This window comes from Chionomys nivalis, chromosome 3, assembly GCF_950005125.1.
Source record: "Chionomys nivalis chromosome 3, mChiNiv1.1, whole genome shotgun sequence".
NCBI classification, from domain to species: domain Eukaryota; kingdom Metazoa; phylum Chordata; class Mammalia; order Rodentia; family Cricetidae; genus Chionomys; species Chionomys nivalis.
Genome location: NC_080088.1, coordinates 40,204,483 through 40,227,494, shown reverse-complemented (window position 1 = coordinate 40,227,494; position 23,012 = coordinate 40,204,483). Strand labels below are relative to the sequence as shown.

General features: G+C 44.4%; 1 protein-coding gene across 1 annotated transcript in view; it reads right to left on the bottom strand.

Annotated features, from left to right (window-relative positions):
• Hgd (homogentisate 1,2-dioxygenase) overlaps window positions 1–23,012 on the bottom strand; it is a 48,551-nt gene that overhangs the window by 16,272 nt on the left and 9,267 nt on the right. Inside the window, exons 4-8 of the mRNA XM_057765526.1 lie at window positions 19,868–19,973; window positions 4,926–4,985; window positions 3,045–3,136; window positions 1,048–1,082; window positions 188–267 (exon numbers count right to left, since the gene is read on the bottom strand). Of these exons, the coding sequence (XP_057621509.1) occupies window positions 188–267; window positions 1,048–1,082; window positions 3,045–3,136; window positions 4,926–4,985; window positions 19,868–19,973 (373 nt within the window). The remainder of the gene's footprint in view (window positions 1–187; window positions 268–1,047; window positions 1,083–3,044; window positions 3,137–4,925; window positions 4,986–19,867; window positions 19,974–23,012) is intronic.

Genomic DNA, 23,012 nt, shown 5'->3' with positions numbered 1-23,012 from the left:
GGGATTGTGTGCTATATTAAACAAAGCAGGCACTGGGCCGCTCACCCCGAAGCCGGCTGTGTGACTCACATTCCTCCTTGTTGCCCAGACATGACAGAGACATTTTAGCGTTAGAAATAGCGGCAGCTGAAACATCTGATGGCTCCCAAATTAGGGAGAGGCAGCGGGGAGGGGGCTCATTACCAACCTGAATGACGCAGATCTCGTTGGGCTGCAGGAGCATCTTGCCAAACTCTGTGTAAATGAGAAGCTTCCCTTTCTGGGGAACTGGCAAAAGGGAGAAAAAGAAGACAGTGCAGGGGTGAACCGCCCTGTTCAAGGGAGAACCTGAAGGCTTAAGGACTGGAGTTGGTTGTTACTGCGAATGAGGAGGCCTTTATTGTGTCTTTTGGGAGTAAGTTATATTCTGACAGTGTCGGTTAACTGTTTTACTGTCTAAACGGTCTGGACAGTTCTTCAAAATCTCAGTCTTCCCTCCCACTCCGACCCCTGTAGAGGAGCTTGTATATATGCACTTTTGAGAACTGATCCAGGGACATAGCATGGAAAATCACTCTTTTCTGACATGTCAGTGGGAATGCTGGGCGTCTGCATGTCTCCCGACTACATGAAAATGTTCACACCCTAATACTAACACCACCATAGAAAGACCAGAATAACCTCTGAGGGGCCTTAACATTTTAGATGGTCTCATAAGTTTTTTTTATCTGAATGGTAGTTATTGATGACAAATAGGCTTTCCTTGGGTGAGTTTAAAAGCAAATAGAATTTTCCTAATACGTTATTAACTTCATTTCAGCTGCCAAGATCTCCCACATGAGAGACGCCCAACAGAGAGAGCCATAGGCAGAAAGCCCAGAACATACATTAGACACTTTGAAGTATGCTAGGAATCTTTTCCAGACCACCCGTGGTGTCTGGAGACGGCACTTCGTTCAATAAAACAGTTGGGAGAACACAGGCAAGTAAAATGCAAAACAACAATAATAACAACAAAACCTGGAATGCAGCGCAGGGCTCAGTCAGTCTTCCTACTCTGGAACTTACCAATCAGGAAATCCCCATCCGAATTGTAAAAGCATCTGAAAGAGACAGAGGACTTCCTGTGATTTTTTTTCAGTTTTAACAGAATCTGGACACATCTATTTGTTCCACAAATTATTATTTAGTGCCTTTCATGGGAGAGAAGCCCCCCTTGTGCAGTTAAAAATCCAGCAGAGTGCAACAGGAAAGACAGGATGCGGACCTCCATCACTGCGAGGCATACTGGTGCTGGGAAGGACTGGGGACCTGCGCTGGTTTGGGGAGAAAACAAAGGCCTCCCTACAGATGGGACATCTGACAAGAGAGCCAAAGGCATCATTTTGGCAAGAGAAGAAACTCCAGGCAAAAGGAGAAGCAGGCTTAGGTACAATGGGACAAGAAGGCCTTCTTGAAAGAACTGAAGTGAGGCCATTGTGACGTAAGTGGACAGAAGGGAGGTGACCTGATACAGAGCTAGACCCAAAGAGAAATCTTCAGTGTCTCACAGGGCTGTGATCTTGTCTTTGATTCATGATTCAAAAAGTAGAACAGCTGGAGCAGAAGAGATGGCTCAGCAGTTACAAGCATTTATTTCTCTTCGAGAGGACCCACGTTCTATTCCTAGCAATTCCATGGTGGCTCACAACTGTCCCTATCTCCTGTGCCAGGGGGTTCAACACCCTCTTCTAACCTCCACAGGCACCAGGCACATATGATGAGGCAAGACACCAAGACACATACAGTAAAATAAAAATAAAAACAATTTTTTAAAGATTTGAACAGCTCACACAAATTCATTAAGTCAGCAAGATCAGATTTAGACTTCAGGCACAATGGTGTAGTTCTAGGGTTGTGTGCAAAGCTGCCATGATAGTCTCCTTTCCAAAGAAAAGGTAGAATTGTCATTTACTGTTTCAAATTGAAAAGAAAGCAGACTATAGGGACCGGTAAAATAGCCCAGCAGGTAAAGGCATCTGCTACCAAGGCTGAGGATCTGAGTTTGAAACCTGGGACCCCATGGCGGAAGAAAAGAAGGGACTCTCCCTCCACATTGTCCCCAAGTTGTCTTCTGCACACATGTGCTATGACATGCACCCCCTGTACAAAAACAACATGGAAACTTCTATGTGCAGGAACACCGAGCTTCCACATAGCTACCAGTTATCAGCTAACACGGATACTTTGCCTTCACAACTGCTCTTGCCATGTGACTTTGGACGTGAGCCCTAGAGTGTGGTGGAATATTATTTTCACTATGTAAAGATGTGTTATATTTGTATATGCTATGAATATTTCTTTAACTGTGTAAAGGTATGTTACATTTGTTGATTATGCTGCATTTGTTTAACGCTATAAAGATATGTGATTAATTACATAAAAATGTGTTGCATTTGTTTCGCTTTGCTCGCACAAGGCACCTGATTGGTCTAATAAAGAGCTGAACAGCCAATAACTAGGCAGAGAAAGGGTAGGAGGGGCAGAAAGCCAGGCAGCAGTCAGACAGACAGACAGACAGACATTAGAAGCAGTGAAAGTAAGATATACAGAAGGAGAAAAAAAGGTTAAAAGTCCCAAGACAAAGGGTAAATAAAAAAAAAAAAGGTTAGTTTAAGTTAAAAGAGCTAGTCAAAAAACATGCCTAAGCTAGGCCAAACATTCAAAACTAATAAGTTGTGTTATGATCTGGAAGCTGGTTGGTGGCCCAAAAGGAAAATACTAGGGAATCTTAAAAATTAAAATTTAAATTAGTTCTACTTACTTGAACTTCTTCATCACTTGGTCTTAACCTCTCCTTTCTGCCTACACTGTTACAAGACATTTTTGTCTATGTCTTAAGAGCCAGTCAAAATAGAGATTCGTATTTGAAATCATTATCAAGAAACACACGCCAACATTTCTCCGAGAGGGGAACAAGTACCAAGGGGCAGTGTTTGTGCATGTGGGACTCTATTAGGCCTCCACTCTCTGGCCAACAGGCCCTGAGGGATGGGTCTATCATGCCCCAGTCCTGAGCCTCTTACCTGTCCTCCATGGAGGCGTTACACAGGAAAATGTGAATAGCAAGCCCGTTGTTAGACTTGATGTCTCCAGCTCCACACAAGGTGTGCAGCCCCTGAGAGAGCAAGGGAGAAGGGGGAGTGATTAAGAGACCAGCCCTCTCCCTGGCCCCTGAGAGAATGTCCCAGGAGGCATTGGGAGCTAGGCTGACTGAAGTGTCTTGGCTTACACTTGGTGGGCTGTGTCCCATCCTAGTTCCTAGACAACCTTGTCTGAAGCCTTAATGGCCAAATCAGATGAATTTACAGAACATAATGTCATTTCTTTAAGTGGATTTGAGATTGACATTTGGTTATCTTTATGATAAACCCAGAGGAAGGAGGTGGAACCTGGTAGAAGGCTTGGGGGAGGGGGAGAGGATCTGAAGCTTCCTTTGACATTTAGTGCCCCTCAAGTCTACCCCACCCTGGGGCAGTTTCTCTTGTGGAGAAAGCCAGGCTACTCTTCTCAGAGCAGAGCAAAGAAGACTGGGAGTCGGGGTAGGGGGGTGGAGCAAGTTGACTTCTAACATTGCTCTGCCCCAAACAGGCAGGTAGGGAGACCAAACAGAGAGGCTTCTGCTCCTCAGATACCCGCACACAGGAAGGGAACTTGCTTTTCTAGTATCACTTAACTGATAAGTTTGAGGTCTACTCAAGTGCATCCTCACAAGCCACAGGGACACTTCTAAGGATAAAAGCTTCAAGATGATTGATACAGTTTGGACTAACGTGGGGCACCTGGAGTTTCCCTAGGTAAAGACTCGAGCCAAGTTGGCCTGCAGAACCCTCCTCTGCCCTCCTGGAGCACTGCTCCCCACAGCTCCTGTCCCTTCTCCCACACACTCCTTGCTGTGGGTGCAGGTGTCCCTGTACTGCCAACATTTGTAACTATCGAGGAGGGCGGACAGTTGGCACTGTACTTCACCTGAGTTGACATCATCTTAGCCCCGGCATCCATTTCGGGGATTTCAAGTTCTCGGATGGGAACATAGTTTGTCCTTATTTTTTTACTATGCAAGTGGAGTTTATCATCTCTTTCAAGCATTATGAATGCAGGCAGCAAACCGCAGCAGTGCCGGAAGTGCTGTCACTTTGTCAATGACAGGGACATTTTTATAGCCTTCATTACAGGCATCTCAAAGCATCATTTGGGCTCATATTACAGTGAGAGGATTTCCCCCATAGGTCTTATGATCTAGTACATTAACTAGGAGGCGTGTGTGCAACTATAAAACAAATACAATTTATTTTCTTGAAATATTTTTACCATTGCATTTCAATGTAATTGTCCGTGTAATTTGATGTAGTTTATATTACCCAGTCAAATAACACAGGTTATGCCAGGCATAGCGGCTCATAGCAGTAATCCCAGCACCTGGGACTGAAGGAAGGTGACTGTTGTGAGTTTAAGGCCAGCCTGAGCTATAGGGGGAGATCCTATCTCAACCAAACCAACCAACCAGCCAACCAACCAAACAAAACCCCAAACCCCCAAGTTAAAGGCAACAACAAAATAAATAAATACATAAATAAAATACAGGTGTCACCAGACCATCAAAGGCACTATGAACCAGAAAGTTTACTACGAGTGCCCTTTCTGACGCAAAGAAGAAGTGCTGGAGGGAGGAAATTTCACTCTCCTTGGCCTTTCTGTGAGGTCAAATACTCCTGGTGCTCTTTGGTGTCAGAAGCCATATGGCGCCTGTAACTAAGACATTCCTCAGCCAGCCCCAATGCTACACACAGGTGTCTCTGTTGCCTCCGGTTCAGGCTGCTCTGCTTGGCAATCCGACAGCAGATGGTTAGCTAGCTCACCGCAGGACACAGGAGGGCAGAGGGAAGGCATGGAGAAGATTGACTTACGCTCACAAAGTCCACTTTCTTCTGAGACGTTTTTGGAATCTCAAACGGTTTCCATCTAAGCTGGAAAAAGAAATACCCACACAGGAAAATGACTTCACAGGGAGAGACCATAGGATTATTAAATAGATTCAATTCACAGAGAAAAAAAAGGACAACTGTTCCCTCTGCGAGGTCTTGGCCATTTGTGATTTTGTTTTGTTGGAACTAATGATAAGCCATCATTTCTTTAAAGGGGCTCTCTCTCTCTCTCATGTGTGTCCTTGCACATGTACGCGCACACACTCACACACACATACACACATACTCTGTAGGGTGTATATCTCTATGTATATACCATAGGGGGGTGTGTCTATATGTGTGCTGTAGGGGATGTGTATCCCTTTCTTGCTGTGTGTGTATGCTCTGTAGGGGTGTATGTCTTGTGTGTATGTGCTATTAGGATGTGTGTTTCTGTGTGTGTGCTGGAGGTGTGTGGTGTGTGTGTGCTGGAGGTGTGTGTGTGTGCGTGTGAATGCTGTAGGCCTCTGTCCCTTTCTCTCGGTGTGATGTTGGGGTGTGTATATTTAATATGAATATAAAGTGCCTTTGTTCCTTAGTGCTTTCAATTATAAAAATAAAGAGAAGCCGTCGCTCCCTCTCTCGGAAGGTGTTTCTTTTAACATTTCGCTCAGGCACATCTGTGAGTTTTGACTGATGCCGCTTTCATGCTATTTATAACAGGCTCCCTTTCCCGGCACGCCAGGCTCTCTGTGTGGGCTCCTGACACTGCAGGGGAAGGTCCTACTTCCACTTCCAGCCCTCGCAGTTTTGAATTATTTCCTTAAGAGAGAGAAAAATGCATCCAGCTGAGACTGGATTTGGTAAATGTAGCGCCCGGTTCAATTTCTTCCCCAAACCTTGGGTCTGTCCCCAGGCTGCCCAATGGTTCCCTTTAAATCACAATCATCTTTAATTCAATAACGAACTGATCTAAGGGAGTGTATGTGTGTGTGTGTGGGGGGGGATCAACAAGTGCAGGTCGCTCTCAAAGCATCAGCACGGTGTTTATGAATCAATGCAGACAGGGCCTGCCTGCCGCAGCCAGGCTGCAAGCTCATCTGCCCAGTAGCCCCAGGGCACATCTTCCGGAGTGACCTGCACCCTCGGGCTAGCTCCATTGGCTGCTACACCTGGTGAAAATTGGATGGGCAAGGGCTCCATCAAGGTCCTGGGCTCTGTTCATTCTGTATTTTGAGAAGGCAGCCAGGCAGGAAAGGGAACATCAACGGGAAAGGTGCTGCTGGGATTATCCTGCCTCTGATCCCTGCAGTCAGGCAGCTTCCATCATTTCTTAAAAGCAAAGGGAATGATGACATTCTGGGACCACTTCAAAGGGATGCAAACTGCGGGTCTGAAATTGACGGTTGAAATTGCACTTAAAGTAGAATTCGAATGCGGGAAATACTTCAGGGCTGGTTCCAGTCATGATGATACTTCTTGGGACATGGTGGAACCCAAAGAGCAAGGATCTAGCAGGGGCTTTCAACCATTGGCATGTGAGGCATTTTGAGTAATTCTTTGTTGTAGAGTTGCCCTGCGCACAGAGATGCTTAGCACTGCCCCTGGCCCCTGCCCACCAGATACCAGTCGCATTCCTCCAAGTTGTAGCGATCCAAAATACGGCCATTGTTAAAACACCCCTTTAAGTCAAATATCCTGCCGAGAATTTCAGACCTAGAAGAAAATTCCCTTGACTTCAGGAAGGGCCATAGCTGAGCACTGAGCTTGTAGGATGGTGGTGTGTGCTGGGGACCAAACTCAGAACCCCGTGTTTGTGCAACACATTCTCTCCCCCTGAGCGGCGCCCCCACCCACGCACTGCTGCAGCTCTAAGGGGTGACCATGGTCCCCTATTGGCCACTGCCTACCGCCTCTCTCTCTGGCAGCAGTGGAGTAAAATCACCTGAAAAAGAGTTATCACCATAGATTTCCCAGAGGAAGATATTTAAGTAGCCGATCAATCGTTTCCCTGGCAACCATTCAGCACTAACCAGAGATTCTCAACCCTGGATACCCATGAGAATCAGCTGGACAGCCTTTGAAACCATGACCAAATTAAATCAGAACCCTGGAAGTGGGACCTAAGCATCAGCATTTTATAGACGTTCTTCTATGTGCAGCTAACCCGCACTCAGAGACTACTGGGTAGCTGAGCCAAACAGGCTTAGAAAAGCCTACCCAATCAAGAAGTAAACCATACAGCTAAACCAAATAAATCATAACATCTCAAGCTAGATGTGGTGGTGGCAATGCAGCTTCCAGATAGCAGCAAGGTTTAAATAATACAAGCTTAAGAGTTAGCAAATCCAAGGAAAAAGGAGAGATGGGCAGGGGATATGAAGGAAGGAGAGATGTTATATACATACATCTGTATGTATATATGTGTAATTCTATGTAACATATTTATAAACATATACTACAAAATGTTTTAGAATATATATGCTTAGCACTGCCCCTGGCCCCTGCCCACCAGATACCAGTCGCATTCCTCCAAGTTGTAGAGATCCAAAATAAAGGGAGAGCATGGGGTGCGGGGAGACAGCACAGTAGCCAGTGAATCGCTGCTGGCTACCTGGCTGTTGTACTAGGGTACCCGTATAATCTCTCCGGCTAAGGTCGAATATCCCCGTGAGTAGGGAAGACCGAACCCAGGGTCTGATGGGTTGGCAAGGTCTGCTGCGGGCTTTTCTGAAGTCTCCAGTAACACCACAATTCTCCAGTCACAAGGAGAGAGGGGCTGAGGTGGTGGGTGAAAATGCAGCCGCATGCTGCTCTATAGGAGTCCTGCCACTAAAGGGGTCTGCATTCCAGATGGAGGAAGTCATGGCACCCATGAGTCTTTCTTCACTAATGTAAAAAATGATTGCCTTCAAATGACAGATGCTACAGAGAGAAAGATAATGTATCTATTGGGTCTGATGAAAGTAGATTGTACAGAGCCCGTATCATGAGAAATAATAAAGATCCTGACATGGTTCTGATAAGACCTGGACCACAAGAGGAATTCAGCTTTGGATCTTCAGGCAAGAGGTTTTGGTCAGGAGACCCGACGTGATGTTTTAGTGACTGTGAAGAGGGGTGGACAGAAATGCCCTTGGAGTGCAGAACAGAACCTTCCCTGCTGAGGCCAGAAGCTCGGCCTACTGCATTGGCTGCAGAGCAGACGCCGTGGTAAACCCAGGCCAAGAGGACTGTGCATGGGGCAAAGGGGAAGATTTGGCTTCTGTTACTGCCTCTGTGGGCAGATCAGTTTCCCTGTTTGGATTGTTTTCCCTATATGTCACAGTGGGGCTATAGAAGGGGCTATAATTCCTTATAAAAGAGCATCTGACAATGGAAGGACACTTCATGACTGATAAGAACTCTTTGGTTTGAGCTGGTACCTCCCCCAATCCCACGCAATACCAATTCATATACTGAAGCTCCAGCCTCCAGTGAGATTGCCTGGGAGGTGAGGCCTTTCAGTGGTAAATAAGATCTAATTAAATAACACAATGTAGGAGTGTCAGACTACGAAGAATTAGGATCCAGGCACTTGGGAGACCGAGGCAGGAGAACTGAAGGTTTTACAGCCTGGGATATATACAAAGATCTTGTCAAAAACCAATAATAGTGAAATAAAGCCCAGAGTACTAAACCAAAATAATTATAGATTATCTTATTTCCAACATCTAGTCGGAGGAAAGGCTGTGTGGAGACAAAAGAGAAGATGGCCCAGTAAAAAAGAAGCTGGGTGGTGATGGTGGTGCACACCTTTAATCCCAGCGCTTGGGAGGGAGAGACGGGTGGATCTCTGTGAGTTCAAGACCATTCTGGTCTACAAAGCAAGTTCTAGGACATCCAAGGCTATACAAAGAAAACCTGCTTAAAAACAAACAAACAAAGTAAAGAAGAAAGCCATTAACAGATATCAGCCCTTCTCAGACCTTGCTATTAGACTCCCAGCCTCCAGCCCTAGAGGGTATCATGCCTGTTATTTAAGTGGCCCAGCCAATGGCATAATATAACGCTACAGTTTCGCAACCATTTTTTCATACTATGTATAACCACTGAATAGCTCTTTCCTTATGGAATTTAACTGTCTTTCAAAAACAATGGAATAGCTTATAGTCTCTGATATGATATCTAGGCTTTAGTATGTTTGAATGCATACTTATTGAAAAGTATAAACATGAAGAACATTGCTTATAAAAGTCCAAATTTATTCCCAATGTGTGGGTCAGTCCCTCACACGTGTACAAACTTGCTCAACCACTCTGATTTGCTGTCCAGTGATGTTGAAGTCCCAACCACGACTTGGCTTCCTACGTTTGTTTCCTTCGGGACTATCAGGGCGTCACATAGTTTGTTTTCCATTTGTGAAAATTCCACTGGAGAATAAACTTTTATTCATGAAAACTGAGGTGGTAAAAGAGTTTGAAAAGCATTTCCAAGAATGCTCAGAGTTTGAACAAAAAATTCTTTAACATTTCCAAAGGAGGGCAATGAGAGGATCCCTGTTAACATTTAATGAAGGAGATTCAAAATTCATGCCCAAGATGAAAAAGGAAACAAAAGGAAGAAGCCTCAATATGTCTGAAGTTAGAGGACTCAAGTTTGCCTGGATGATATGAAAATCTCTTTCAAGACTTAGAGCCCTTGATTCACTGACTCCACCCCAAACTTCTACGGACTCAACTCCACTGAGTGACCTAGGTTCTCTTCACATGGGTTGGCTAGAGGCAGGCATGTTATTCCAAGCTGGTAACACCCATCCAAGAAGTTTGAAGTAACTTGTGGGTTACTCTCACATTAAAGCACAGACATAATGCTTAAGCCAGTGCCAGCTGCAGCCGTGGTTGGAGGAGGTTCAGGACAGTCAGTAATGTTGACTTTTAGACCGAGGAGGGAAGAGGGGGTGGAGGAAATAAAGAGTGACTCACAGAAGTCTTCGGCAACCTATCAATCTCAGGAGAAAAGGAACTATAATTTATATGGAGAGAGACAAGGCTTTTGCTTGCACTGGATATGTTTGGAGCAATGGACAAGAACATAAGTAAAGAGGATCCAAGTCACAATAATTTGTTTAGACTTTCTAATGCCTTTCATGGAACTTCAAAAAAGAAATGAGTCATCGTGGAGGGAGACCTAGATTCCCAGTGTGACTTTGCTCCTGAATGCAAAGCTGAGGATTTTGTAGTCATTTTCCAGGGTTGCGGTCTAAGTCTGCTAGTCAGTCCTCCATTATAATGAAATCCCTGTCACTCAGTTTACAAAGAGGAAAGGATTATTTGTGTTCATTGTTTTAGAGAGTCTAGTGTATGACTGAGAAGCCCCAGGCTTTGGGCCTCTGGTGAGGGTGGAATATTAGAATGGAGGAAATCGTTCACCTCAGGAGCCAGGAGAGAAGGAGAGAAGAGGAGGGTGAGCACCTGTAATCCCCTTTGCTACTAGACCCCCGCTGACCTAATGGACTCACTGCCTACAAATCCTACCACTGCCCATCAGTGCCACTCTGAGAACATTGCAGAAGACTCCAGAGTGTGACGAGTTCCCAAGGAGGAAAATAAACAGTGAAAATGACTTTAGAAGAGATGCATAACTAGATGCGTTCCTTCAGGGATGTGTCCTGGCACAAAGCCTATTTGACAGCTGTAGACACAAAATCTTTTGGTTTGTAGACAGCTCCAGTATCTTTCCAAGGAGTGAAATGTAAGTTGATAGAGATAGACTGCACGAAGGATCTAGCGAGCTGTCCAAAAAGGCCCCACAAGGCAATGTGCACTGCAGTGCTGGCCTGTGCCAGAAGATGCATTTAGGGAAATGCAATCCTGTCTATTTATAGGATGGTGAGATCTGAGCTACCAGGGAATACGCTCAACAAATATTTGCAGTTTTAGAAAATAGGTGTGTGCTAGGTGCTGTAGACCAGAGAGAGACCACAGAGATATGAGCTCCACTCCGACACCCTAGGAAATGCTCGAGGGCAATGGAAGAAAGCAGTATATTTCGATTTAAGACCGGTTTTAAATTATTCGTGGGGTTTGACAGATAGATGTTTATAAGGATAGAGAATATTCCAGGAAGACAGAAAAGCATAACACCCCAAGGCCAAACAATTTAGTCCATTTTCCTGGAATAGTGATGGTCCAATTGTGGCTAGCAAACAGGGGACACAGCAAGAAGCAGAGCAGAGGTTCTCAATCCGTGGGTTGTGACCCCTCTGCTGAACACCTATCTCCAAAATATTTACCTTTTGATTCATAACAGTAGCAAAATTACAGTTATGAAGTAGCAATAAAAATGATTTTGTGGTTGGTGGTCACTACAACACGAGGAACTGTATTAAAGGGTTAAAGTATCCCAAGGTTGGGGGCCACAGATGTAGAGGTTGAAAAGCTCATGGTAGTGAGTGCCTCATGGCCCTTCCCTCTGGTGTAGGAGCCTGCACTTGACAGCCTGGGCAGTGCAGCTAAGGGATGATTGCAGGATCTGAAGACTTTAGATGAGAATGAGTTCAATCGGGCATAGGATGAGGATGCCGTATTGGACCAGTTATGAGGCTGTTATCGTAACCCAGGTCAATGGAAATGAGCTCTGTGTTTTCTAGAGTTAAGGAAAAGGAGAAAAATTAGAGCTATCTCAGGAGTAAATGCTACAAAATTTCTTAAAGTGTAGTCCACACTTTAATTTTTTAAAGTGAGCTAGAAAATTCCTCAGTTGCTTAAGGAATTCTTCCTATTGGCTTGTCTCACCCAGGCATTTTTCATCAGTAACTATCCCTTTGTATGTGTGGCAAAGAGAATCCAACAAAGAGGGGCATTCGCCAGCTGATATTTAGAAGAAAAGGGTAAGGAAGAGTATTATGGTCTGGACCCCATTCATATATCCTTATCTCCAGAATGTGATAGAAATACCATTTATTCCTTTATTTTTAAAGCAGGGTTTCACGATCCTCTTGCCTCTGTCTCCTGAATGCTGGATTGTAGGCGTGTACCACCATGACCAACTGGGTTAGAATCGTGACAGCACACATGGGCGCGGGGTTGGTAACTGAATATGATTGGAGCCCTTGCAAGAACAGAAATGAAACCGAAGGGAGAAGGGAGAAGACAGTAGAAGGAACCTGCCTCAGTCTCGGGAAGCAGGGCTTTGAGAAGGAGCTGCCACGAGTTCCATTTTGCTTTTGTTATGAACGGGGAGAGAAAGTGAAAGGGAAGAGGAGAGAAGGGAACCGAACATTTATATTTTTGGTTCAGAGAGGAGGAGCTTGGTCCTGAGTTAACTTGATGCTTTTTGTTCAAGCCCATGGGAGATCTACCCTGTTCTGAATGGAGACGGAGGAGGAGTGGAGAGTGGATAGGGAGGAGGGTAGCTGGGGGGGGGGGCAAAGGGTTTCTAGGATGGGGGGGAAGGGAGGGGAAACTGAGGTCGGTATGTAAAACAAATGAAAAAATGTTATTTGAAGAAAGTTTAAAAAATTAAAGAGAGAGAGAGAAAAAAAATAAGAAAGACACGGAAAGAGAAGTGCCCCAATTCCAGGAGGGAGACGGCCACAAGGGGGAGGTGATAGTCTAGTTCAGGACCTGGAGAACCCTTATTTTGTGGGTTTTGAGTCACTACAATGTCAGGGTATCCAGGAAAGGACAGCAGTTCAGGAAAAAAAAAAAAAAAAGGCAAGTCAGTGTTCATGCTTTGGAGTACCAGGAAGACAAGGACTGGAATTACCACAGATGATTCATGACAGTACAAACAGAAAGTATCACAATGTGACAGGAGAATCCATTTACCAGCATGGGTTATAATACAGCATTACAGATGATCAACAAAAGCGCCTGCCGCCAGTCCTGAAAACCTAAGATAAATGCTGAGGGCCGTGATGGCAGGAGACACTGAAATCCTGACTTGTCTACTACAGCAGTGCTGCGGAGTGTGTGTGTGTGTGCGCGCGCGCGCGCATGTGTGTGCATGCACGTGCACTCACAAGCACTTGTGCACGTGCACACACACACACATACACTAAGTAAATTTAATTAATTTTTAAAAAATAGTAATGCTGGGTGGTGGTAGCATAAGCCTTTAGTTCCAGCACTTGGGAGGCAGAGGTTAGAGGAACTCTGAGTTCGAGGCCAGCGTGGTCTATGGAGCGAGATCCAGGACAGCCAGGGCTACACTGAGGAAATTTTCCTGTCTTGGAAAATACAAACAAACAAAAACCAGCAAACAATTACAAAAATCTATCAACAGGAGTATAAGACATGGGGAAAGGTACAAAATAATGCTTTTTTAAAAAAACCACAAATATGAAACTATTATATGGTAAACTAATTACAGAAGACACATTCAAATAAAGATTTTTAAACTACTCATATCCACAGTTTCTCTCTCTGCTCCTCCCTACTCCAGGGAGTACTTCCGACTTGCGCACTTGTACTTCAGTCTCACCAGGGATATCATCATGTGTGTGTGTCTTAGGAAGAAGGGGTGGGGAAGCCACATGACTGGTGCCATTTTCTAGAGACAGAAGGGGGAGTGTAGAAAAGTTGAACTAAGAACCATTAGAGACAAGGCAAAGAGCTTGGGCAGGCGAGAGAATGGGAGAGAAGATCCCGGCTCAGAAAAGGTTTGGAGTCTGGGTAAAACTGAGCGAGGGGATTTTACAGAGAGATGCTTCAGGACATGTATTAGGTATTAGTTAATGTTTCAAGGAGAATCAGGTAAGGGTTGAAACTGTGTTAAATTATTTTTTGTCCCTGGTTGTATGGAACTGTAGGAATTACCGATTCACACAAATGTCCAAGGATTAAAATGAAAAGGAATAAGTCAAAACATTAGATGTGGTTAATTCTGCACTGGTGGAGTCCTAGACATTGACCCCTTTATGCAAGTTTTGAATAAAAGTGTGTTATTCTTGGGGATATGACCTTCCATGGGGAAATAGTACCTACTAGTATGGTATCTACTCAAGAAGCTGAGACAGGATTTCCTGAGCCCAGGGGTTCAAGGGCAGACTGGGCAAACATCTCAGGGATGAAAGGGGGAAGTGGAGAAGTGGGGTATGTTTCTTTTCCTTTCCACCCTTTTCTTCCTTCCTTTCTTCCTTCCTTCCTTCTTTTCTTTCTTTCTTCTTCCTTCCTTCCTTCCTTTCTTCTCTTTTTTTTTTTTTTTTTGAGTTTGGATCTTGTTATATAGGCTAGGCTGAACTTAAACTCATCATCATTCTATCTCAGCTCCCTGAGCACAAGAGTTAACCTCTAAGAACTGTTAGGGCAGGTGACTTATACAGGATGGAGTTGTCCTGTGTAGTTGGATGTGAGGGGTTAAATTATTTTCCTAAGCTGTCTGTCAGAACTGGGAGTAGAGTGCATATTTAGGGTAAGACTCAGGTTCACTCTGTAAAGAAGAGGAGGAGGAAGAAGAGTAGACGTGGCAGAGCAGCTGATCTAAAGAGAGAGCTGGATGAAGAAGGCTTAAGGTATCAGATAAGGCGTATTGAGACTGTCAATGTGGCAGGATCTGTAGAACTGAACACGTTCGACAGCAAATATTCTGGAAGGGTGTACTGCTTGGCAGCACTTTTGATAAGTTGCATGGGACAGAAGGAGTTCTGTGATATGACCTTTAATTAATTCTGAAATAATTCCCACATGGTCCAAATCATACTAGTTGAAAACCAAGCAGTAATTTCCATAGTCTAGACTTTGATTGTGTCAAGGGTCTAATTGTCCAGCAATCAAAAGTTAGGGATTGTAATAAGAAATAAAATCTGGAAGACTGGCTTCTAAAAGAGATTGCTGACTCAGAATGCATGGTGGAATCTGTAAACTTGAATTAGTTGTAGATGTGCTCATTAAACTCTGAGCTTTCACAAGTTAGGGGAAGAGACACGATAAACAGAATTAGGCGTCCTTCTTATATGAGATATTAATGGACTGAGCTAACCTCCAAAAGCTGAGTGTAAAAGCACTCAAGAGTTCCCATCCATTCTCAGATGCAGGCTCAAATGCAAACTAAAAAAGATGGAGGTTGGGATGGGATAGTCCCCAGGTTTCTACACAGTGTCAAGGATGGTTGTCACGGTAGCCTATGGGGGATCCCTGGAGGACTGAGGTTAGATGAGAGAGCTATTAAGCAAGTCTTGACTCTTCAAAGTCTCGGAGATCTTCCATGTGGATAGTTGGTGAAGTTACTGAAGCATTAAAATTGGTCTTTGACAGGTAAAGACGCACCTACCATACAGGCTTCCACCAGGAAGGCCTGTCAGATAGGAACCTAAATATAATTTTCTCAGACTTCTTTCATGAGAGCCTGGAGTACATATTTGGAAAAGGTTATGAAGGGGGAAGTGATGATCGCAGAATGCTGTGGTTAATTAATGAAGCATAAAATTGGAAAGAGATATTAACTTGTCAAGGAGTGAATGGAGACAAAAGGATAGATGTGTACAGGAATAGCCAGAGTGTCTATCAGGCAAGGGAAGCAGGTGACAGGTGACACAGATCACAGGTCAAGAAGATAGTTAGCTGCTCTTTCTATGACTCTGGTGTCACAAAGGTACTGAGGGGTTCGAGACACACACCCCTCCCAGTCCGTGAGCAGAGGAGACACTAGAGGAGAAAGCTGTTTGGTCGCTGCCATAGAAAGAGTGTTCAAAAATACAAAACTAGGATAATGTAACAAGTTCAAGAAGAAAACACAATGTCAAGCCAGGGGTGACGCTGCACACCTTTATCCCAGCACTTAGGAGGCAGAGGCAGGCAGATCTCTGAGTTCAAGGCCAGCCTAGTCTATGGAGTGAGTTCCAGGACAGCCAGGGCTACACAGAGAAACCCTGTCTTGAAAACCAAAACAAAACAAAAAATAAAAAACAACAACTCAGTGTTAGGGTGGAAAACACAGAAAAGTGGGTAGTTAGTGAATTAGGGGTCAATCAGAAAGGGGTTGTCAAGTTCCAACACAGCTGTTTTGGTTTCTTGCCATTGACACAAGCTTTTAAACACAGTGCCAGGAACTTCTTTGCAAAATGTATGTTAACCAGTTGTAATGATTTAACGTATTACATACTAGATTTAATGATTTAGCATATACAACTTAAATCCATGTGATTCTTGCCTAGGGTTAGAGTGTTCTACTTTCTATGTTAATAATTCCTACAACATTTGAGATTTTAGAAGTTAGATACTTGTACAAGAAGGCAAGGCTTGGTGTGGTGGCACCTGCCTATACTCAGCATTTGAGAGGCAGGGGAATCATGAGTTTGAAGCCATCCTGAAAGAAACACACACACACACATGGTGGGGAGGTGGGGAGAGAAAGAGAAAGGTTCAAACTAGAAGAATTCTATTGACCTAAGGTTAACTTTAAAATTCTGATATGTCTCAGAGTTAATGACAGAAGCTAAAGTGGTAAGAAAAAAAAGAAGTTAATTGGAATTTAATTCAAAACCACAAAATATTAGTTTATATTGAAACTGTGACTTAAATCTAATCACAGTGATGACCATGACCACAGAATCCTATTTTACATATTAATTGTTGCATCCTCAACTAATCCAGATGTGACCACAACTCTCCGTAAGGACTGTCCTTCTGCCTCCAGACTTTCTCCTTCGGTATCATATTTGACCCCTCCCATCCATAGCCAGTGTGGTGCTTTTCTTCCCCTGTGTTACTAAGCAACACCCTTAGCTCTGGTTTGACAGACATCTGCTAACCATTTCCAAGGCTGTAGGTGACGTGGGAGCTTGTCCCAGAACGTTGTCTCTCGTTTTATGGCTAGCACCTGTTCTGGAAATAACAGGAAATGCTTTATTGCAGAGATCTGTTGGTCTCTACACTTGGGTTTTACAGATTCTATGACATGTAACCTGTACCTCACAAGGACCTTAAGAAGGGATGCAATCATATGAAACAAAGTATGCCCCAGTAGTCATGGAAACAACAGGTGATAAAAGCCTGTTCCCAAGGACCTTGTACCTCATACTTGCAGAAGAGTCTGTTAAATGTTTTCCTTAAAGGTTAGATTGAAAGCCTACCCTGCCCCTAAGAAAATCCCATGATAGAAATAATGGCTCCACTCTTGCCCACACAACTATGAACAGGACCCCAGGACTTCAGGCCCACCACCATTTAGCACGAGTGTGACTGTGCTCTTCACTGACGCACCCCTCCAGTCCGCCTAGGGAATGAACCCTGGAAGTGTTCATTTAGTCTAGCCCAGTTGTTCTCCATTTAGTTTACAAAGGAATGTCCTTTTGTGGGTAACATGAGCAGGACCGTATGCCCTATACTTTATGGGTGATTAAAGAGATTTTCAGAGGTGATTTCCTTTGTGTTTAATTTCCTTTATATCTGGCCATTTCACAGCCATTTTGTGCCTTTGTGTGATAGGAGATTTGGCTCTATTGGAGCGAACTGTCAAAAATATAATTGAGAATTTCCTGTGCCACCTGAATAAAGAGCTGGAAAACTCTCTGTGGTCCAAATGCCCTCTCAAGCCTCCCACGCTGGCATATAATAAGCATCACATTGGCATTTAGAAAACCCATAGGTGCCACGCTTCCTATTTTCTGGTGAAAATAGAGTCCTGTTGCTAAGCAGACGGGCAGCTCTGGGAGAGAACGGAGATTCTGAAATTTAACTCTAGAGGCTCAGGAAGAGACACCCCCAAGTGACACTTGGGTATGCTGCGAAGGAGAAGCTGTCTTGGTCAAGGTCACACTCATATCTGCTGCATCCTCTTACGAGGAGGGCCTGGAACGCCCTTCTCTGACTGGAAACTGTCTTCCACAAGCAATGCAGTTGTCTCGAGGTCCCTGCCTAGCAGTTTCACCAAAGGAATGGTTAATTGTGGAGAGAGGGAAGAAGCTAAAAGTCATTGCCGTGACACAGCCCAGACAGTCGTTGTCTATTGTTCTGAGTGTAGCACCCTGAGGTTCCCTGGGAGAGTTTATCTAGATGATGGAATCTTTGTCAACGGCGAAGTTCCACATCTCATGCTTCTGACAACTTGTAATGACGGTTTCTAAGTACCGGAACTTGTTAGCTGTTAGGTAACTGCTCTGCCACGACTCCCTCCTCCTCACAAACACTAGTTACGCTTGCTTCCCTTTCTCCTGACCTCTGCCTGTTGCTGACTCAGCCTTCACTTTGCCCAGGTCACCCATTTAGAGGTCGAACAGGAACTCGGAGAACAAGCACAGATATTATGGCCTTTTGTGAGGTAAGTGGAGGATTGGTGAAATGAAGGTGTTCTGCCATGCTAATTCCTAAATGATAGAGACCACTCCAAACACTTCCATCCTGTCCTTGCCAGAGAGAGTATGTAGCCTTCAAACTCCCCAGTCCTTGATGTAGGTTGGTCTTCTATCTATGTGTTACTTTCATTGGTCAAATAAAGAGACTGCCTTGGCCTTTGATAGGACAGCAGCTTAGATAGGCAGAGTAGACATAACAAATGTTGGGAGAAAGGCAATGAGTCAGATGCCATAGCTCTCCTCTCCGAGATGGACGCAGGTTAGAAACTTCCCGGTAAGCCACCACCTCGTGGTGCTACACACATTAATAGAGATGGGTTAATCAAGATGTGAGAGTTAGCCAGTAAGAGGCTAGAGCCAATGGGCCAAGCAGTGTTTAAATGAATACAATTTATGTGTTGTTATTTCGGGTGTAAAGCTAGCCATGCGGGACGAAAAGCAGGCCTGCTCACCCCATCACTGCAAGTCCTTTGCATTCTGTAATCATGGGAAGATGTGCAGCACATGGGAAACAAAAAGACTGATATTTTCCGGCTTTTGCCTTACAAAACAAACCCCAAGCATTTAGGAGAAGTGCATTTGTGGATATTTTCAGGCATCGATGAAATGTCATGGATCAAAAAGGAGAAACAAGAGGTTTCCTTGGACTCAGGAGAGAAGTGAGGCAGAGGTGCAGACAGAGTCCTCAGAATGAAAAACAAACAAACAAACAAATCTAACTAAGGGCTAAATTGACCTGGATCTAAATTCTGAGGCTTACAGGGACTGCCACAGCTTATAAGTAGAGCATCAGGATAGCCTGTCAGAGTCACAGTTCTTGCCTATAACCTGCCAGGCACTGGGAAAATACTTTCACACCTGCTCTGTTGTGTGTAATCTCCTGTACAGCACAGCAGGGCCAGTGTTGTCATCTTATTTTACAAGTGAAGCATCATGGCACAAGGGCAGCTGGTAAGTATGGGGCCAGGAGATGCAAACCCAGGTCTGTTTTTCTCTGCAGGATATCACGCTGGGGAGCAGAGGCATGTGCCTAAACTCAGAGACAAAAGAATTTAAAGAAAAGACTCCCTTTTCTTTAAAGCGTTCTGTCCATTGTAGTATTGGACCATTGCTACAAGCCAAGAATGCGAATAATGCTGATCATTGGGGGAAACTTCCAGACCCCCCCACAAATATTGGATGTGGATGTCGCTAAGGCAGAAGAGAATGTGACAATGGTCTGTCACTACAAGACTTAGAGAATCCTTTGCAGCAATTCTCTCATCCCTATACCAGACTTCCGAAGTATCTCTTTAAGGATGTCGGTATTGAAGATACTTCCTATATTTTGTGATAAGTGGAGGTTAACAATAAAAATCTACAGTGTACAGGTGGTTTGATCGGCCTATGTCTCTGTCTGAACCACGGCCCTGCCTATCTACATGGCATTAAACCAGAAAGATACGCTTACTTTCCCTGTTCATCACACATAGGCTCAATCAATCAATCAATCAATCAATCAATCAATCAATCAATCTGTTTCAAGGTCCCCACTCAAGCCTGAGTCACAAACAGACCTGACAGCACTTACTTTAGAAAACACTCCAAGTTTTCAATGACTTGGGCCCAGATGTGAGCATTTCTGTTCAAGGCTTTGCGGTGTGTTTCAGTTCATGGGACTGGGTTTTACCTGGTTAGGATCAGGGCCAACTTCATCCCAGTTGTTAGTGATATGGCCTTGGTCAATGGACTCAAAGGGCTTGTGAGACACTGACGGGAGGATCCTATACAGCCAGCTAAGGGAAACAAGAAAAACAGAAAGACACAGCTTTAGGTAATGTTCTGAGGGACCTAGACCAGCTCTGGAGGTGCCCCCAAGAAGACATTCAACCAACAACCATCTGTGGGCTTTGTTGTAAGAAGCAACGATTCTTCATGTCTCAGTAGCCATGTCTGTCCCTAACTATGGTCTCTTTGTTCCTTCCATGACACCCATACTTTTCAGGTTGAGGATCTGGTTCCTACCTATTCACATACTGGCAAAAAAATACGAAGCATTGCCTTTCCCAACAACTGTAAGGGAAAAAGAAGCACCATGAGGGACATGTACAATAAAATCCACAGAAGAGATGTTAAGTCTTGCTTTTCAAGTCAGGACAACGATTTGGGAGAGCCTGAGAGAAGATGGGGAGTAGGTTTGTTATTTCTTAAAGTAAAAGCCTGCTTTGTCCTTTAAAAGTGATTTATGACAATGGGGAAATAATTCCATATTCAAAAATTCCTGGGGGTGATCAGTGTTCTCCAACTTTTCTCATGGTTATTCCTTGGAGGTACAGAGCTTAACACTTTTCTCATCTGTTTCCTTGGATTTCTCTAATGCATATATGAGCAAAATTGGCAAACTGTAGGAGCACTGTCTTCTCACACTAATGATACAGCTGAGAACGAATCTCCCACATCTCCCCCAATCTGGGATGCCATTATAATTGCACACACTCTGGCAATCCTCCTGCTTCTGTGCCCTCCAGCTCTGGGGTTATAGGGGAGTCCAACTGTAGTGGCTATGTGGGTATTGGGGATTTGAACTCAGGTCAAATGTTTTTACCCACTAAGTCATCTCTTGAGCTCCAATGACCATACTCTTAAAAGTGAAATATAGTGTTTTTTTTTTAGCATGTCCTTTATTTTGAATAAGGTTGAATAAACTTTGCTTATTTATCAGTCTTTCATAATTTTTTCTAGGAATTGCTTGTAGAATCCCATGTTGACTTCAGTTGGGTTTTGTTTGGTCTTTCTGGTATTAATTGTGAGAAGTTTTAGAATGTCCACTTCTCTACTATGTAGTTAAAAAAGCACGTATCCATGCTTTAATGTGGTGTGTTTATGGACGTTTGGCTTTCCTTTTCTTCCGTAAGTTCTGCCGTCTGTGTACATCAAGGCCTGAGCTGGTCTCTTCTCTAGGATCAGATCCAACTCAAGGAGGGGAGAAGGAGTCTGCTGAGGGAACCTTGAGGATGAGAGGGAACTGTCTCACTAAGTCTTTACAGGAGTGGACAGGGAGGAGGATACTTCTGTACAGTGGAAGACCTGCTGTGCTCATCCGGCTCCGGGACAGTCCAAACTCAGGGGTGGAATTTGCCTGTCTAGTCATGAGCATCTGAACCATAAATGGGCTAAATTTGTTCCCCTGCCATCTCATTCCCCCAGCTCTCAATGCAATGATGTCAGACCTAGACTCAGAAACCTTTCAAACTCCCAGGAATCTGTGGGGCTGAGCACATATGTGTGTCTTAGCCCTGCTGCAATGCTGCAACCTCCTGGACCCTACCCTCTTCATCTGTAGTCCTACGGTTGCTGTAAGGACTGCAGATTCGCTCGGCACTCACTTACTGGACGATTATTGAATTGCCGTCTCGTAATCATCCGGGTTTTTACCACAATTTAAACTTTACAGATTTACTTTCCCAAGAGATAGATTGAACCTCTGGTAGTTTGAGTGTTGCTTATGCTTTGGGGGTTGAGTAGTGACTACCTGAGAGTGTGAAGCTGACCCATCCATAGACAGACAGGGCCAGACTTTCCTGCTGGAGGTTTGAGCGTTTTCCTCCGTTTCTTGTGCCTGTCTTTGGAGAGTTCTAAGCAGATGGGTGAGCCATGCCTAGTGTCCCTTATTTCTCAGCTGAGTTTAGCAAACTCCCCAGGCTACACTAGGTTGCCCTGGACCAAGATTTAATTCTGACGCAGGGAATGTTGCCAGTTTCTTAATGAAATGCCAAGAGTTCTTTTTCAGCCTCCTGGAACAGAGCTCAGCTCCTGCTGGCTGAAGATATTGCTGAATAATGGGGGGAGGCAGCAGATTCTGGAGACCGGGTAGCCAGTGGATAGATAGGCTGTGAAGTCAAGAACACAGTCGTGGAGGCCAGGCTGCGGTCAATTAGAACAGACAGGGATTGTTTGTGGATTACTTTATCTTGTCTAGAGGAAGAGATAGCCCAATAACAATAGAAACAATCTCTGAGTACTTGTTTGCTTTTGCTTTGTGTTTTGTTTGCTTGCTTGGTTTGGTTTTTTTGAGGCAGGATATGTAGTCCACGTTGGCCTCCAATTCTTGATCCTTTCACATCAACCTTCCAAATCCTGGGATCACAGGCGTTCACCACACCATGCCAGGCTTAATCCTTGATTTTTGACAAATAGAAGAGAGTCTATCCTTTTGCCTATATTATCTCTTAGGATCCCATTTACAAATGTGGAGGATCTGAAGGGTAGAGAATTGTACAACACCATCCAACAGTAGATGTAGGAGCAAGGGCTGAACCACAGGGGGCGTTGCCTGTCTGCCTGTCTGCCTGGGCGTGGACATGATTCATTATGAAGGGAGGTGATATTTACCATGCATGAGCTGTTACACTTGCTGTCCCATCTGCTTCTCGGGAGGACTCAGTGGATAGAAACCCACTTCCTCCTTCTATCTAGACAGTGTAAGCCCACTCCAGCTCTCCTCAAATCTCCAAAGTCAGCAACATCACTCTTGACACACCAGTAACCTGAAATCCCCACAATTAGATGCCATGAATTCAAATCCTAACACTTGACTGCCTCCTGGGTCTCCAGCATCAGCATTCAGCCTGCTCCTTAGAGGCTGATTAGCGAGAGGGTTCACCGAGGTGGCTTGTAGGATTAGAGTGAGCACAGAACACGCCACCCTGTACTAATGAACATGCCAGCTTCCAGGAAAGGCAAATTCCAAAGAGGAGAAACCCTATTAATTCAAACCCCGTGGGGCCGTAATACATGACCTTTCAAGCACTTCAGCTTGGATTATTGGTTTTCAC